This window comes from Guillardia theta, assembly GCF_000315625.1.
Source record: "Guillardia theta CCMP2712 unplaced genomic scaffold GUITHscaffold_64, whole genome shotgun sequence".
Taxonomy (NCBI): Eukaryota; class Cryptophyceae; order Pyrenomonadales; family Geminigeraceae; genus Guillardia; species Guillardia theta.
In genome coordinates this window covers 330,909-346,399 of record NW_005434610.1, presented here as the reverse complement: position 1 = coordinate 346,399, position 15,491 = coordinate 330,909, and the positions used below count along the sequence as shown (strand labels likewise).

The window sequence follows — 15,491 nt, the reverse complement described above, 5'->3', positions numbered from 1 at the left end:
CCTCCATAAAATGCCCAGCGGTCGGGATCGCTTGATGTCGAACAGTCATATCTCGCCGGGGGGTTGTTTTCCACCATAATCCTCGCATTCTTCAACTATCATGCTCTCCTACCACGTACAAAATAATCAGTCATTTATTTGAAGCAGTACCAAGTTGGAGTTTTCAATTATCCACCTCTCAGTTCCTGCGCCGCTTGCGTCTTCAGTAGTAGGGCCTGCGGGCAAGGACCGGCCGAGATAGACAGCCTGCCAGAGGCCTAACCTCTCAGTATCAGCGGTCAAGGACGCCGGGTGGCCGCTGAGCCGGAATGGCCCGGCGGCATGATGACCAAACGGAGTTTGGATCACCTGAGACTCAGGAGAGTCGAGGAGGCTTGACCCTGACACTGTCGCACAGGCTAAACGGCGAGAAGAGAAAAGACAGCGAGCCCAACCATTGCCGTTTCCTTCACAGTGACGGTTCGCCGAGCGATCCGGGCCGGCCACCGTCTGACACCGTCCACAGGACCGGGAAGCGCAACGCCGGACGGTGAGTCATCCTGCACTGCCGGTCACCGGGTGGACTTCCACAGTTCGCGCGCGGCGGGCCCGGACCGGGCCGGGCCCCGGAGTCATCAACGAACCCGCCTCAGAGACTAGAGTCGTAACGGTAGGGAGTGCCCCCTCACCCCCCAGGTATGTTCATCTACTCCGCAACCCACCCCCTGTTCCATCCCCTTCCATTTCACCACCCCTCATTTTTCCTTGGTTTTACTCTCAGTACTACCCCAGTTTCCTTTCACCCCCCAATACCTCAAGACCCCACCTAGCCGCTGGGCCCTCTTCAATAAATACTACTAGATCGGGAGGACGCTCTATGGGATATCGTGATGGGGTCGGCTTGAGTGCTCTTTCAGCGCAGAGATGTTCACTGGAAAGATGAAGCAGTTGATGCCTTGCCGATGAGATAAGCTTTGTCGGTGGTCTCAGGCTGGTCGTCAATCAGACAGCCGTGCTGGTTTAAACATGCTGCAGAGCGCTTCGGGGTCGCGAAACAAGATGGAAAGTCCGAAGGGCACAGAAAGTCCGAAAAGATTCTCGCAGAGTGATTTATGGAGGAGCAGAGATTTCAAGTCGCTAGTCACAGATGGGAAATCTATTCTTGAAGCTGCTCTGCACAAAGAACAGAAGTCTAATGATCAAAAATGTCTCAAACAGACTCGCGAAATTTTGGAGAAGGCGATTCATACCAAACGATTACTTTATGAAAACATGAGGACAATTTTTGAAAGCAACGTTTCTTCATCGATACAAAATGAGTTTTTTCAACAAAGGCATAGTTCTCGTAATTTCTCTTCGAGACAGGACAGAGTTTTGTCAACAAAAGATAAAATCTTAGTCAGCTCTCGCCTACGAGCTTGGCACAAGGCCGCCACATCGATTCGAAAGACAAATCAAGTTGTAACTCGACTTGTATATCAAGGAATTATCAAAATATTTTTTGTTCGATTGCTTTGCCATATGCGGTACTCAAGACAAATCGTTAAGTTACTGGAGGGGCGTATAAAAGACAGAGACACTATTCACAAGAAGCGATATTACAGCATTTGGTTGACAATCTTACGTTCAGAATCTTATCGTCGACGAGCTCTTTGGAACTCAACGAAAAGAGTTTATTTTGCATGGCACAGTGCCATTCAGACTGAATCAATCGAAACTCTACCCGAAGATCCAATAACCCTCAATGCAAACGCACAGCTGAGCAACACAAATCCAGCGAGACCCAGAAATAATATGTATGATTTGCGGATAAAAGCCATCAGAAAACATGCCATGAAATTGAATCTGAACAGAAATTCAAACCAAAACATGTTGAAAGTCGATGCTGAAGCAAATTATCTGTTAGCCATGAGCCGCTCAGATATTGCATTGATGATTCATGACCTACAGATCATACACTCTGAAACAAAACAAATGGCCGTATATTATGAAAAAAGCATCTTTGACTGCCAAAATCAAAGCATTCAAATTGAAGAACTCCAAATGTGTATGAGGAAGAACGAATTTGAGTTACAAAAAAGAACCGAACACGAGGAACAAGCGACCAATGCATTGATTGCAATACAAATGGTCGCAGAAACCACAAATCGCCTTCTGATTGATGGATTGAGAAATCTTGAAGGAAACATTTCAAAGTTGTTGAACATTGCTCCAAGCCAAAGGACACTGGCAGAAACAATCTGTTACATTGAACAAAGCCAGGCTTGCCAGCGGGCTGAGCTAGAGGCTGAGCGAGACCGGGTACGCGAGCTCGAGCTTGAGGTCCGCAGGGTCTCGTCGCAAGCAAGCCAAGCCGACCAGCAGGTGACCCACATGGCGGCGGCGGCGGCTGGGGCTCAGCAGCTGCTAGCCGAGCTGGCTGCGGTAGCGAGGGCGAGCGAGGAGGTGCGAGGGGATCTCGACGCGGCAGGAGAGGAGATGCGGAGGGTGGAGGAGGAGCTCGGGAGGCTAGGACGGACTGTGGACGCGACGGAGTCATCCCTGGCGCAGGGTACGGAGGGGATCTTGCTCACGGTCGAGAGGGAGAAGGCCCGGCGGCAGGAGGTAGAGGCGTTACTTGCATCGGCTGAGCAGAGCCAGGCTTGCCAGCGGGCTGAGCTAGAGGCTGAGCGAGACCGGGTACGCGAGCTCGAGCTTGAGGTCCGCAGGGTCTCGTCGCAAGCAAGCCAAGCCGACCAGCAGGTGACCCACATGGCGGCGGCGGCGGCGGCAGGGGCTCAGCAGCTGCTAGCCGAGCTGGCTGCGGTAGCGAGGGCGAGCGAGGAGGTGCGAGGGGATCTCGACGCGGCAGGAGAGGAGATGCGGAGGGTGGAGGAGGAGCTCGGGAGGCTAGGACGGACTGTGGACGCGACGGAGTCATCCCTGGCGCAGGGTACGGAGGGGATCTTGCTCACGGTCGAGAGGGAGAAGGCCCGGCGGCAGGAGGTAGAGGCGTTACTTGCCTCGGCTGAGCAGAGCCAGGCTTGCCAGCGGGCTGAGCTAGAGGCTGAGCGAGACCGGGTACGCGAGCTCGAGCTTGAGGTCCGCAGGGTCTCGTCGCAAGCAAGCCAAGCCGACCAGCAGGTGACCCACATGGCGGCGGCGGCAGCGTCAGGGGCTCAGCAGCTGCTAGCCGAGCTGGCTGCGGTAGCGAGGGCGAGCGAGGAGGTGCGAGGGGGTCTCGACGCGGCAGGAGAGGAGATGCGGAGGGTGGAGGAGGAGCTCGGGAGGCTAGGACGGACTGTGGACGCGACGGAGTCATCCCTGGCGCAGGGTACGGAGGGGATCTTGCTCACGGTCGAGAGGGAGAAGGCCCGGCGGCGTGATGTTGAGTTTGTTCTTTGTCATTATGTTGAGAATTTTTCCTCCCAGTCAATGGATCTTGAATGTTGCTTGAAAGAACTGTTTGACAACCAGGATCAAGTTCATTTGTTTTCTGTTCGGGAGGTGGAGTTTCTATCATTGTTAGGCAACTGGGATATTCAGATCGAATCTGTAGAAGGGACGATAAATCAGATTGTTTCAGACCTGGACAAATTGCTTGTAAACCTCAATGCTTCATTTATTATTGGAATTGCTGACACAAATAGGATCCTTCTCTGCTTGAACGCAGCGCAGATTCAAATCCAACATGAAAAAAATTCCTTTACAAGTGAGAAGGCCCGGCGGCAGGAGGTAGAGGCGTTACTTGCCTCGGCTGAGCAGAGCCAGGCTTGCCAGCGGGCTGAGCTAGAGGCTGAGCGAGACCGGGTACGCGAGCTCGAGCTTGAGGTCCGCAGGGTCTCGTCGCAAGCATGCCAAGCCGACCAGCAGGTGACCCACATGGCGGCGGCGGCGGCGTCAGGGGCTCAGCAGCTGCTAGCCGAGCTGGCTGCGGTAGCGAGGGCGAGCGAGGAGGTGCGAGGGGATCTCGACGCGGCAGGAGAGGAGATGCGGAGGGTGGAGGAGGAGCTCGGGAGGCTAGGACGGACTGTGGACGCGACGGAGTCATCCCTGGCGCAGGGTACGGAGGGGATCTTGCTCACGGTCGAGAGGGAGAAGGCCCGGCGGCAGGAGGTAGAGGCGTTACTTGCCTCGGCTGAGCAGAGCCAGGCTTGCCAGCGGGCTGAGCTAGAGGCTGAGCGAGACCGGGTACGCGAGCTCGAGCTTGAGGTCCGCAGGGTCTCGTCGCAAGCAAGCCAAGCCGACCAGCAGGTGACCGACATGGCGGCGGCGGCGGCGTCAGGGGCTCAGCAGCTGCTAGCCGAGCTGGCTGCGGTAGCGAGGGCGAGCGAGGAGGTGCGAGGGGATCTCGACGCGGCAGGAGAGGAGATGCGGAGGGTGGAGGAGGAGCTCGGGAGGCTAGGACGGACTGTGGACGCGACGGAGTCATGCATTGCCGATCTTGAGGCTGGTCGGCAACAGCTGGTGGAGTACGAGAGGCTGATGGAGAGGCATACATCGCAGTGCGCGATAGCAGCTGTACACGTGGAGAACTGTCTCAGTCAAATATCTCATTGTGCTGCTACTCAGGTGGACCTGGAGGAGTATGCGGAGTATCTCAAGCAAGCGGTTGAAGACGAGAGGTCTAAGGCTTTGTCTTCTCGTACTCTTGCTGAGGAGCTTGCAAAGGAAAATAGCCGATTTCAAGAAGTCTTTTTGATGAATCAGAATGAGCGAATGAATGTAATGGAGTTGATTCAAAGGTTGACCGAAGAATTACTCACGACGGATGACGTGTACCACAGTGTAACTCATGATGTTTCGTCAGAGCTTGATGCTTTGTTCAAGGAATGTCAGATTTATCGAAATGCATACACTTCATCTCAATCAGCTCTTGTCAATCATCAAGGCTTTCTCGCAGCTCTAGAAGAAAAGCGTTCTCAGTTCAGGAGAATACAATGGGTCAACTTAGTCCTACGTTTTTTGTTACGCAAACGAGAATGGCGTCGGTATCCCAGAATTTCCCCTGAATTTTGTCATGAATATGTATCTTTGGCCAACAAATGCACTTTTTTTGAAACCCGAATTCAGAGTTTGGAATTCACTTTGAAACATTCAGAACATCATTCCATCACATTATCCATGGACGTGGATCAATACAGATTCTTCACAAGGCAGATTGTGACAGAGGTAATGTATCTCAAGAGAGAAATACATTCTGTGCTAGAAAACCTAGAACAAGAAGAAGGATCAAAACAAAATGATATGCTGAATTTTCTGTTTTCTGTCGAACAAGTTTTCACAGGATCTATTGGCCAAATTCACTTGTTTTGCCCAGAAGAAATTGAACATCAAGTCTTGGACCAAGAGGCTTTCCCGTATTCCAAATCCTTTCCAGGTTTGTATAAAGATATTTTGAAATGGGTCAAAATTTACGAAGGGTACATTTTGTCATTGAAAACAAGCAAAGATACCTTGAATCAGCAATTAGAAATGATCTCTAGAAAATGCCTTTCGCAAGAGACGGAAATTTTCAATTGTCTTCTTTTGATTGAGAAAGGCGAGAAGAAAACTGAAGAGCTCGGGATTAAACAACAGATCGTACGAGATGAAATCGAATTGCTCTTGCATGAGGTAACAACAGTGATGAAGGAATTAAGGAGCTTGAATGAAATTCTGATCACAAACAATTTCAAAATTAATTTCTTACAGGAAGACTGCAAACAAAAAACAAAGGACTACAGGGCAATATTGTTTGAATTCAATACGATGATGGCATACACAAAACAATGCTCAAAAAGCATTGAGAATAGTGAGGGAATAACAATGAAATTGAGCAAAAGCATCCAATCCTCTGAGGAAACAATGAAGGAGATGACAAAATCTTTGGAACGCGAGAGGGCCCGGCGGCAGGAGGTAGAGGCGTTACTTGCCTCGGCTGAGCAGAGCCAGGCTTGCCAGCGGGCTGAGCTAGAGGCTGAGCGAGACCGGGTACGCGAGCTCGAGCTTGAGGTCCGCAGGGTCTCGTCGCAAGCAAGCCAAGCCGACCAGCAGGTGACCCACATGGCGGCGGCGGCAGCGGCAGGGGCTCAGCAGCTGCTAGCCGAGCTGGCTGCGGTAGCGAGGGCGAGCGAGGAGGTGCGAGGGGATCTCGACGCGGCAGGAGAGGAGATGCGGAGGGTGGAGGAGGAGCTCGGGAGGCTAGGACGGACTGTGGACGCGACGGAGTCATGCATTGCCGATCTTGAGGCTGGTCGGCAACAGCTGGTGGAGTACGAGAGGCTGATGGAGAGGCATACATCGCAGTGCGCGATAGCAGCTGTACACGTGGAGAACTGTCTCAGTCAAATATCTCATTGTGCTGCTACTCAGGTGGACCTGGAGGAGTATGCAGAGCATCTCAAGCAGAAGGTGGCTCATTTGAGTTTTGATGTTATCAAACTTGAAGCCGATTTGAACGGTTCGTTTACAAAGAGTGAGGTCCAGGAGGAAACAATCCACTTGTTTGAGCAGAACTTAGCTATGGCATCGGTCTTGTCAACGCGTCTGATAAACGATCTGTCAGCCTTGATGACAGAGGTATCAGACTGCACCATGGAAACAAGCGGCATGATCGAAGAAATCTATCAGAACTCGAGACTACTGTCTGTAGCTCATTCAACTTCGGAAGCCTCCTACTGCAGTCAGAAGAAATTGAATGATGAACTAATGGCAGAGCGTGAAACGTGGGCAACTCAAGATCGTCAGAGCAAAAGCGCTATATCTCTACTTGAGTCGTATTGTGACAAGATGCAGCTCACGATGTCTGACTTGTGCTTGTTGTTTTATCAGACGAGATGTGGATTTCAGCAAGAGAAAGAAAATTACGTTCTATCCACCATTGAACCAGTTGTTTACATTGCATCAATTCTGGATGAGACTCTCATGGAAATCCCATACATCTTGCTCGAAGACGAAGAGAAGACCAGGATGATCCACGACCTGCAGGGTCAAGTGATTGCTCTGACTGATAAATTGCGGTGGACAGAAGAACGTTGTAGCTCTTCGGTGACTACGGCTAAGGCTGATTTTGCGGTCAAAGAATTATGGAAAGGAGCTCAGATTGCCACTTTGATAAGAGAACTCGGTGACAGGGGAATGGAAGTTGAAAGGCTGAGCAAAGATTATGAAGGCAGCAAGGCAGAATTGCAGCGTCAAAAAGTTTTGCAAATGAGGGGAATCTCTCTTTTGAAAGATTTCATCCTTAATACCACAAGCGACCTCCTACAATTTCAGAAGATTACTGACAGCCTGCATGAAGATATCTTGCTTGGCTGCTTTGGCTTGTTGGATTCATCAACTGATACAATGTGCATTGTTTCAAAACAGATGAAACAAAAAAATCTGCAGGTTGCAACAATGTGCAATATGATATTGCATGAATGTTCCAATATTCTTGGAATCTACCAAGATATCTTGACCGATCTACATCAAGAACATCAAGAGGCAATTCAGAATCATGATCTCAAGTCCAGGATCGAATTAGAAAGACACAAGCGCAGCCAGTTGTCATGGAAATGGATGTTTTCTGTTCTGTTCCGTAAAAGGTTATATGGTGAAGTGAGACATTTTATGATCAAAAGGTTGAAGGCATCTTCCAAGCTCTACAGAATGAAACAGGATCATGGTCGTTTGAGCTACAGTTTGAATCAAGAACAAATCCTCAAACAAGCCGCTGAGACAGAACTCGAGTACTATCAGGATCAATACGAACGTTTAAGAGATTGTAAAAACTCTGAAAGTTTAAGAATGCAAACAAGCATCGTGCGGTTTTTGGATGAAGTGATGGAGTTGAAGGAAATGTGTAATATCATTGAAACAGTTGTGCAAGACTATCCCTGCAATGACACTGATCTTACTATAGCTCCACAGGCTCGGTATCTTGTTCTGTCACAAAGTTCGAATCAGGATTCAAGAGTTTTACAAGAACTCTTCTTGAGAAACAAATTTTTCAACTTCAAATTGAATCGAATGGAGCGAGCACATGTTCTTGCATCCATCCGATTGTGTTTTTACGCGTGGGGCATCTTCTGCAAGACTTCAAAGGTTTGTACTTCACTGCTACCAATGCTTTCTGACGTTTTTGCTTTCACACCAGAATCGTTCCATCATTGAAGAATACGTTTACAAAGGGCTTCTGTTCACCTACTTCTCCAAGATGAAAACTTTCTGTTGGCTGTTACCGAGGGTTCAGGAACAGAATCTGGCAAGGCCGACAGTATGGAACGATACTGGCCCCGTGAAAGACGATCTCCGTCCATTCTTCGATGTTTGGAAACTGCAACTTTCCTCCTTTTCTGCCGTGCAAGTTTCGAACAGTCCCAGCAGAGCAGCCGGCTTCTTGATCCGCAGAGCAGAGAGCTGTTACGCCAGAATGCGGACGTCGGACGCGATCGACGATCTGATCGAAGACATCGAGAAGATTTGCAAGGCACAGGAATTGCGAGAGGCAGAAGCTGGAGCGAGGGAGGAAGGCGAAGAAGGCTTCCTCCTGCGATCAAGGTTGCAGTACTCCTCCGACTGTGAGACGAACGACAGTCTGTCGGTAGCAGGAGAGCTGTATGCTCCTGCAAGCCCCTCCGTGCATTTATCGTTCAGGAAGGAGTCATCATCGGCCAGATGATCGTCGTTGGCTTCATGACTGTTTCTTCCCGGTGCGACTGAGGTGCTCCTGGAAGTTGCTCTCAAAAAAGCTCTTCAGGTTCTTCGCCATCTCATGCACCCAGTGGCCGACAGGATTGAACAGCATCGCGTTATCTGCAACACTAGTCAACGCGACAACGATAAATGCCACTTGAGAACCAAAAGTCAGCCGGACGTCAGCAGCAAACGCGTTGATGTCTTTGTAGGATCCTGCACACATTTCAATCAAGAGGCGTGGAGTAGCGGGCAGAGACCGCTGATGAGCTTCGAGCGAACAGTTCCCAGGTCCATGGGATGTTTGATGATCTCGAAGTAGGTTGGGATGTCCAGGGCGATGGGATCAACCTGTAGTGATTGTGAGGTGAGACGCGGCTAGGAGCTGCTCTGACAGGCTCCAGGAAAGGCCACGAGTCCTTGTGCTTCCACATTCGCATGAGTGTCCGCGCGCACTCTTTCTTCCATTTCTCCTCATCCTATAATCCCGTGGTTATTTTTCTAGCTGAGAATGAATGAAAAACCATCTGACCTCTTTTGCTTTCTTCCCAGTCTTTGGAGCGGATTTGTTTGTTCGTTGCTTCACCTGTCACCACTTGAGATGGATGCGGTACCATGCAATGACTTCACTTCAATCAGTTTCTTCTCTTTCGCTTCAACTGTAAAAAGCAACATCAATTCCAGATCATCGCGCTAGAATTTGAATCTGACGCAAAAAACTACCTCTTGGCCGGCTGATTGATGTAGAACCAGGAGAGCTCGGGAAAACTGTTCTTGCCAGTCTCATCTGAGAAACAGACGTGAGATGAGACTGCGGATAGAAAAGTACTAGCCTGGGTATAGTTGATGGGTTTCATTATAAACCAGCCACGAGCCGAACGAGGAGCGTCGAAATCCAGGCTGACAGAAGAGTACACATAAGAGGATGCAAGGAGGGGAACGAAGTGTTACTTGTTTTCTTGGAAGATTTCATCGTTCTCCAACATCTCCTCGAACTGTTGACCTAGAGGAACGATGATTCATATCATAGATGACTTGTGGGTGCCGAACCAAGCTCGATAGCGGAATGATACATCTTGCTCTCTGGATGAAAGTACTTGAGGCCGTTGGCAACTGCAGTTGTGCACATTATGCACCATCACGTCGTAAAGCGATCTTTAACCGATTCCTTTCATGTCGATGATCCAATCTGAAGGCGTTGTATACGCTCGCTGGCAGGCATGATCTCACGAGGGAGGCAGTTCAGTCAGTTAGATACCCTCTCGAGCTTCGAACGGACGAGATTTAAATCGAGAGGCATCTTGATCTTCAGGAGATACTCTGTTCACGCAATGAGAAGGATAAAATCGGCAGCAAAAAAGAGGAAAGAGAAGGAAAGCAAGGAAAAGGGAGGAAAATGATAGGGAGGGTGGGAAGGAAGGCGCGTGGCGGGATGAAACGATTCCTGGTCCTTCCTTGTCCACTTGAGGCCTCAGAAAGCCAGTCGAGCTGCGGGTTGTCAGGATGAAGGAATTAATGGTGCAAGTAGAGAAACCAAGATTGCATCTTCAGCTCCTGGACGATGCGGAGGGCCGATGATATCCACTGAAGTCTCTTCTTGGGGGTCTGATTTTGCGACGGGCTGCTTCTGACCCCATACTTCCTGATGGTACACAAGACCTCTGCTACCTTTCGTACTTGGTTCGCATCTCCGAACCTTGTGAAGCATCAGGTCAATGATTGCTCTTGACGAGCAACGAAATCACTTAGCCAGCCTATCTAGTGTCGATCTGCCATGCAAAGTCAAACCCAGGGCAACGCTCCGCCACATTACCTCCCCCAATCCTCCTCCATTGTATTCTGCCAGTAGATTTCAAGCTCGGCGTTGGAGGAATCGGTCTCTGCTTTCTCGGAGAACCAGAAATCTATGTTGACCTGGTCTACGTCATGCCCTCCATCTCTCTGCCTTCACAACCTCAGCGCCCAAGTTGAGCAGTCGTTCAGCCTCATCGATGTCGCCTGCAGCAGGAGCACACAAACAAGGGTCACAGCAATGGCAGACGCTCCTGCTCTGCGTCTGCGAACCTTCCGTGCTTGCCCGCCAGAGCTGATGATTCAAAGACAGTTGGACTTGCAGTCGAGGAGCGTCTCTGACAGTCGCGTCAGTAAGAGCGGAGGAGTGTGAGGAGCTGACCTCAACAGCACATGCGCACCATGCCCGTCATCAGCGCAAGGGATGTAGTTCTACAATCCTTGTCATCGGGGCCTCACAGACTGGAGTTTGACCTGCGGCAAGTACTTGTCGATCGACGACTCAGTCAATCCCAATTTGTCGTCATCTGCAGGGAGCGAGTAAATTCAGCGAAGAGCGTCCATCGACATTTTTGATCGGCTATCATGGATGATCCCGATACAAGGAGAGGCAGAGAGAAGTGAGAGGAGGGGAAGTTTGAATGTCAGACCAAGGCGGAAGGAAAAGGAGGTAGGCAGTGATCTGATTGAATTGCGATCAAAGAAACTCTCATTTCACTTGCCTGACTTCGGAAGCTTAGGTTGTCCTTGCATTTCATCGCTCATGTCTTCCTCCGATTCCGTGCTGTTTTTTTCGAGTTCATCATCCATGCAATGTGTCGGGCCCACCATCTTTCTCCACTCCGAGTCGTTGCCGGGAAACTTTGTCCTGGCTTCGCGTTCGGCCTGCCTTATACCCCGGTGGAGTACTGAGTACAAGTTCTTGATGAGGCCTGTCTCTGAATCATGCTCCTGCAAATCCTTCTCTCCCTGTGTTGTGCTGTAAGCTCATCGGTCAGTGATCCTCTTGTGACTCGTTAGCCCCTCCACTAACTTTCTGTCCCGATCCCGCGTAAGAGCTCCGTCTGAACTCACTGCACTTTGGGAGCCTCCGGATGAGTACTACAGTCCAGTCATTATCCCTCTTTCCTCGAAAGGATGTTTCGTTTGAATTGTCTACCTCCTCGCTGCTTGCTCCCTGAATCCCACGCAATGAAATCAGCACACGCCGCCTTCAATTCCCAACAACCTCCAACTTCGCTCTTTTTTTGACTGCTTCGTCGTAGATATCGTTTCGATTCTGATTTTCTATCATTTCTTCTAGATGATAAGGTACGCATCACGACCTTTGTCGTGTACTTAAACAATCTTTCGCCTGCTCAGCACTTCCTCAGAATGATCATAATGTGCACTAAGTGTGTTTTGACCTTGAACAACTTCATACTTGCTTGCTAGCGGGTCCTGCCCATGAAAACCTTCACCTTCTTCCAGAGAGCAACTAACGCATCGACCTGGTCACCTTCGCTCGGGTACTTTCGCGCAATGTCATCCTCATTCCCCTCGTGTGACCCCAGGGTGTTGCTGACCACAGCGAAAGTTTCATGCCTATCGGAGACATCACACAATCAAACCTGCTGGTGTCCTCAAAACATCCCAGCTCTCCTTGTCTGAACCTTTCGTACGCCCTACATGCAAGGTTCAGAGACTTCAACCCTCCCCGACATCCCCCATACCGCATCTGTCTACCCAACGCATCCTCTTCCACCTCCTCAGAGTCAAGAAGCGTCGGATTCAATACCGGCAACTGATTTGAATCTTCTCCAAGACTCAGGCAAGCGGCAGTTGAGCATCGCACTTACAGCCCTCCCTCCCGATGCCAAGGACGAAACGAAAGGCATCGCCTCCCTGATGACCGATCAGAGCAATCGCAGAGACTTGCTCCTTCTCACCTTCACCAGCTCCTCCCTGCATTTGTGTAGAATCTTGAACTAATCAGAGGACTCTCAGATTAGAGCAACAAGTGAACATCATTACAACATTTGTCTCTACTTCTGTACATTGTATCTGCATGCCCAAAATGCAAACTGAAAGATTGATGAGCATTTTCCACGAATGAAGATCGCATACCCCAAAATGTGCAGAAAAGCACATGACATGGATAATCGTAAGGCTTCCACATCTTCAGATCTTGGTAAAATGTCTGGATTCGAACATTCGAAGAACTTACCGATCAATTGTCGATTTTGCCTCCCAAAACTTCACAAACATCCATACTTTAATCTGGTATGAAAGAGAATCCCTTGAGTGTCAATGCATCATCTTGATTACAGTCATCATCACAACAGTCACCTCCATCTCCATCTCCTTATCCTGCTCCTCCTGCTCCTGCTCCTGCTCCTGCTCCTGCTTCTTCCCTCCCCCCCCCCCCCTCCCCCTCCCCCTCGCTTCTTGAACTCGTCACCGACTCTCACTGGGCGCATTGTGAAGTGTAAAACTCATTTGCAAGCCTGCCCCAGGTTGGGTGGACTTTCCCAGTAGGGGTGGGGTGAAGATGTTGGCTAGGTAGGGGTCAGGGGGCAGTAACTTAAACAAGGAATGGCGTGTAGCGGGAACAGGGACAATGTGGGAGGAGCAGGAGCAGAAGCAGGAGCAGCAGGAGCAGGAGCAGCAGGAGCAGCAGGAGCAGGAGCAGCAGGAGCAGCAGGAGAAGCAGGAGCAGCAGGAGAAGCAGGAGCAGCAGAGGTAGTAGGATCAGGAGCAGGGGTCGGGGGGAGATAAGGAGAGAAACGGAGGAGGACTATCTCATAGGTGACAGCCGCAGGAATGGTGGAGCCTCAGAGTCGGAGGGTGAAGTGTGGAGGGATTTGCAGGGAAGTGCATCAGTGACTGGTCATGCCAGGATGGATCACCACGAAGATGGATGAGGAGGTGTTCAGACATCAATGAAAGAAGCGCGGAGAACGGAAGAGAGTGAAAACTCAGGTCCAGTAAGCTTCATGGCGAACAAGTAATGCAAGGCTTCACATCCCATGAACTCACGTGCTTGGCGCAGTGATCCGTCTTCGCAAAGACCTCAGGTCTCGGGCTCTTCTCTCTTAGAGTCGGCTGGCTCGAAGCAGATCAGCAGCGCGCAAGGTATGTGACTCTGGCGATGTCGTTGGTTTGAAATCAGCATGCAGTCAGCGAACAAGAACATCTGACCATGATAGATCGCTTCCTCAATGACCTATCCCATGACAAGCTCGCACAAGATGACTTGGAATTGCCCCGAGAATCGCCCATCCCTCATGCAGCAGACCAGAAGCTGAGATGGGCGGTGCGGGAATGCGACATGAAAGTGGAGACTCTGAGGTGGATAGAGTATGATCTGGTGACGATCATCGACAGAGTCAGGTCTGTCTCCTGCCTTCCTCTTCCAAGTTGACATGAGGGTCAGGGATGATCTCAAGGAGATTGAGTTCTGGAGGACTGCGTCGGACGAGGAGGTGGCGTTTGCCAGGAGGAGAGTTAGGGGAGACAAAACGGCCATAGGGGCAGGCAGTCCTTCCCGCGCAAAGAAGTCGCCTCAGCCAAAGTTGGCCAAGAATGTGGATGGAGCAGTAGAGCATGAGAAGGAAGCGAAGGAGGAAGACGCAAACGCGCACGAGGAGGACAAGGAGCTGAGTCAGATGATGCGATATGGAGGAGCTTCGCGGATAGAGTTACAGGTTGCTTCACTTGACGCGAGTTTGAAAGGGACGATCATGAAGTTCACGTTGCCGCAATAGGTTCAAGTAGCAGCCTTGAAACGACAACTCCACGACGAATCTAAGGCTCGTGATGAGGTTGGATTTCGCCCCTGACGACGTGGTGAGCTGAGTACAACTCGCAGGCTGAACGAAATGCGAAGCGTTTCAAGGAAGAGCTGGACAGAATGATGCACGCAGCTCTGAATGTTGAGATGCCCGATTCAGTTGAGAAATTTGATGAAGGAAAAACGGTGAGTCTAGGCTTGTCAGGTCCCCAAGTTTGAAACCTTCTTTTAGGAGTCGATCGCAGATCAAAACGTGAGGCTGAAAAAGGTCTAATCATATTTGGTAGCATAACGCTCAAGATCTTACGTGGATTATGGTGTTCCCAAAGGAAAAGGATGTCCTCTTGAAAGAATTGGCGATAGCCAGGCAGCTCTTCAAAGATGCAGAGGTGGTTTTGACTTTCGACTTCCTTTCCTTAGTGACGGTTACGAAGTATCAACTCCGTAAGAGGAATCAGGAAGCCGTCAACGATGGAAGAACGATCTCCCACCTACAGGTAGAGTCTCAAGCAACGAGACAAAGCTGAAGTTCTTCTCGTAGGAAAAAGTTGCCCGCCTGCAACAGGCAATAAGGTCTCAACTGTGACACATCGAATCTTTGGTTGTGACGATGACCTCAAGGGAAAAGAATGCACAGGTGGAAGAAGCGGGTTAGAATGCAGTTGCTTCCTTCACTCCTTGGCTGATCTTTCACAGCGGCAAGTCAACGAGCCATGTCAAATGCGCCTTCGTCAACAAGGTAACAAGACGCCGCAATCCTCCGATCATTGAACATCCCCTTCAGATCTAACATGAACCCGCAACTGGCCAAGAGACTGCCGTCACCGTCGACAGGTCTATCAGCAGGGTTGAGATATCGGGCTGAGCGCCAACAACGCAGATCTCTTCACTCCCAAGGTCGAAGGCAGACCTCCGCTGCCCTTGGTGGGTTGCTCTTGTTGAGTCTTGAGTGCTCCAAACTCTGACGACTGTTGTACAGGATTCAGGTGAATCTGAGACCATCTGTTCTCGTTGTTTGAAACCATCGATTTGAAGAAACCAAGGGCACCGTCACGTCGAACAGGTGCGACACTCATGATATGGATGGAATGTTCATTCCTTGACGTTCTTTTCAGCTGGTTTCAATTTGACCCTCTTGGCTCTGTGAAGAAGGCTCCTTTCAACCCTCTCGAATCTCTCATTCCCGGGCATGACAAAGGTGGAGGTACGAGAGCACAAGTGTTGTCAATGCCTTGTCTTGTTGACACGTCGATCAGAGTTCTTCGGTTTCTCATTGAGCAAGTGAATCGAATCCATGCACATAGATGTAAGT

The 15,491-nt window shown here is 50.2% G+C and overlaps 4 protein-coding genes across 4 annotated transcripts; 2 read left to right on the top strand and 2 right to left on the bottom strand.

The window, feature by feature from the left end:
- Positions 1-2,106: 2,106 nt before the first annotated feature.
- Positions 2,107-8,602, top strand: GUITHDRAFT_113126 (hypothetical protein; the record flags this gene model as incomplete). The annotated part of the gene is made up of 2 exons (XM_005827789.1): positions 2,107-8,025; positions 8,078-8,602. 2 exons carry the CDS (start codon positions 2,107-2,109, stop codon positions 8,600-8,602), a joined length of 6,444 nt encoding a protein of 2,147 aa, XP_005827846.1.
- A 12-nt stretch (positions 8,603-8,614) lies between these two features.
- GUITHDRAFT_75230 (hypothetical protein) lies at positions 8,615-8,967 on the bottom strand (the record flags this gene model as incomplete). The annotated part of the gene is made up of 3 exons (XM_005827788.1): positions 8,615-8,736; positions 8,782-8,832; positions 8,877-8,967. Coding segments are annotated over 3 exons (264 nt in total), but the record flags the coding sequence as incomplete, so codon positions are not given.
- Positions 8,968-10,128: 1,161 nt separating this feature from the next.
- On the bottom strand, positions 10,129-12,357 carry GUITHDRAFT_142478 (hypothetical protein; the record flags this gene model as incomplete). The annotated part of the gene is made up of 13 exons (XM_005827787.1): positions 10,129-10,312; positions 10,430-10,530; positions 10,571-10,614; positions 10,681-10,745; positions 10,790-10,839; positions 10,882-10,934; positions 11,482-11,584; positions 11,733-11,761; positions 11,814-11,861; positions 11,906-11,991; positions 12,018-12,071; positions 12,120-12,201; positions 12,246-12,357. The coding sequence occupies 13 exons, from the start codon at positions 12,355-12,357 to the stop codon at positions 10,129-10,131; spliced, it is 1,011 nt and encodes a 336-aa protein (XP_005827844.1).
- Positions 12,358-13,006: 649 nt separating this feature from the next.
- Positions 13,007-15,464, top strand: GUITHDRAFT_113124 (hypothetical protein; the record flags this gene model as incomplete). Its single annotated transcript, XM_005827786.1, has 17 exons — positions 13,007-13,128; positions 13,439-13,521; positions 13,566-13,779; positions 13,823-14,093; positions 14,154-14,210; positions 14,258-14,365; positions 14,412-14,447; positions 14,509-14,676; positions 14,721-14,752; positions 14,801-14,829; positions 14,876-14,918; positions 14,964-15,013; positions 15,060-15,103; positions 15,159-15,165; positions 15,215-15,242; positions 15,295-15,377; positions 15,436-15,464. The coding sequence occupies 17 exons, from the start codon at positions 13,007-13,009 to the stop codon at positions 15,462-15,464; spliced, it is 1,404 nt and encodes a 467-aa protein (XP_005827843.1).
- Positions 15,465-15,491: the final 27 nt, after the last annotated feature.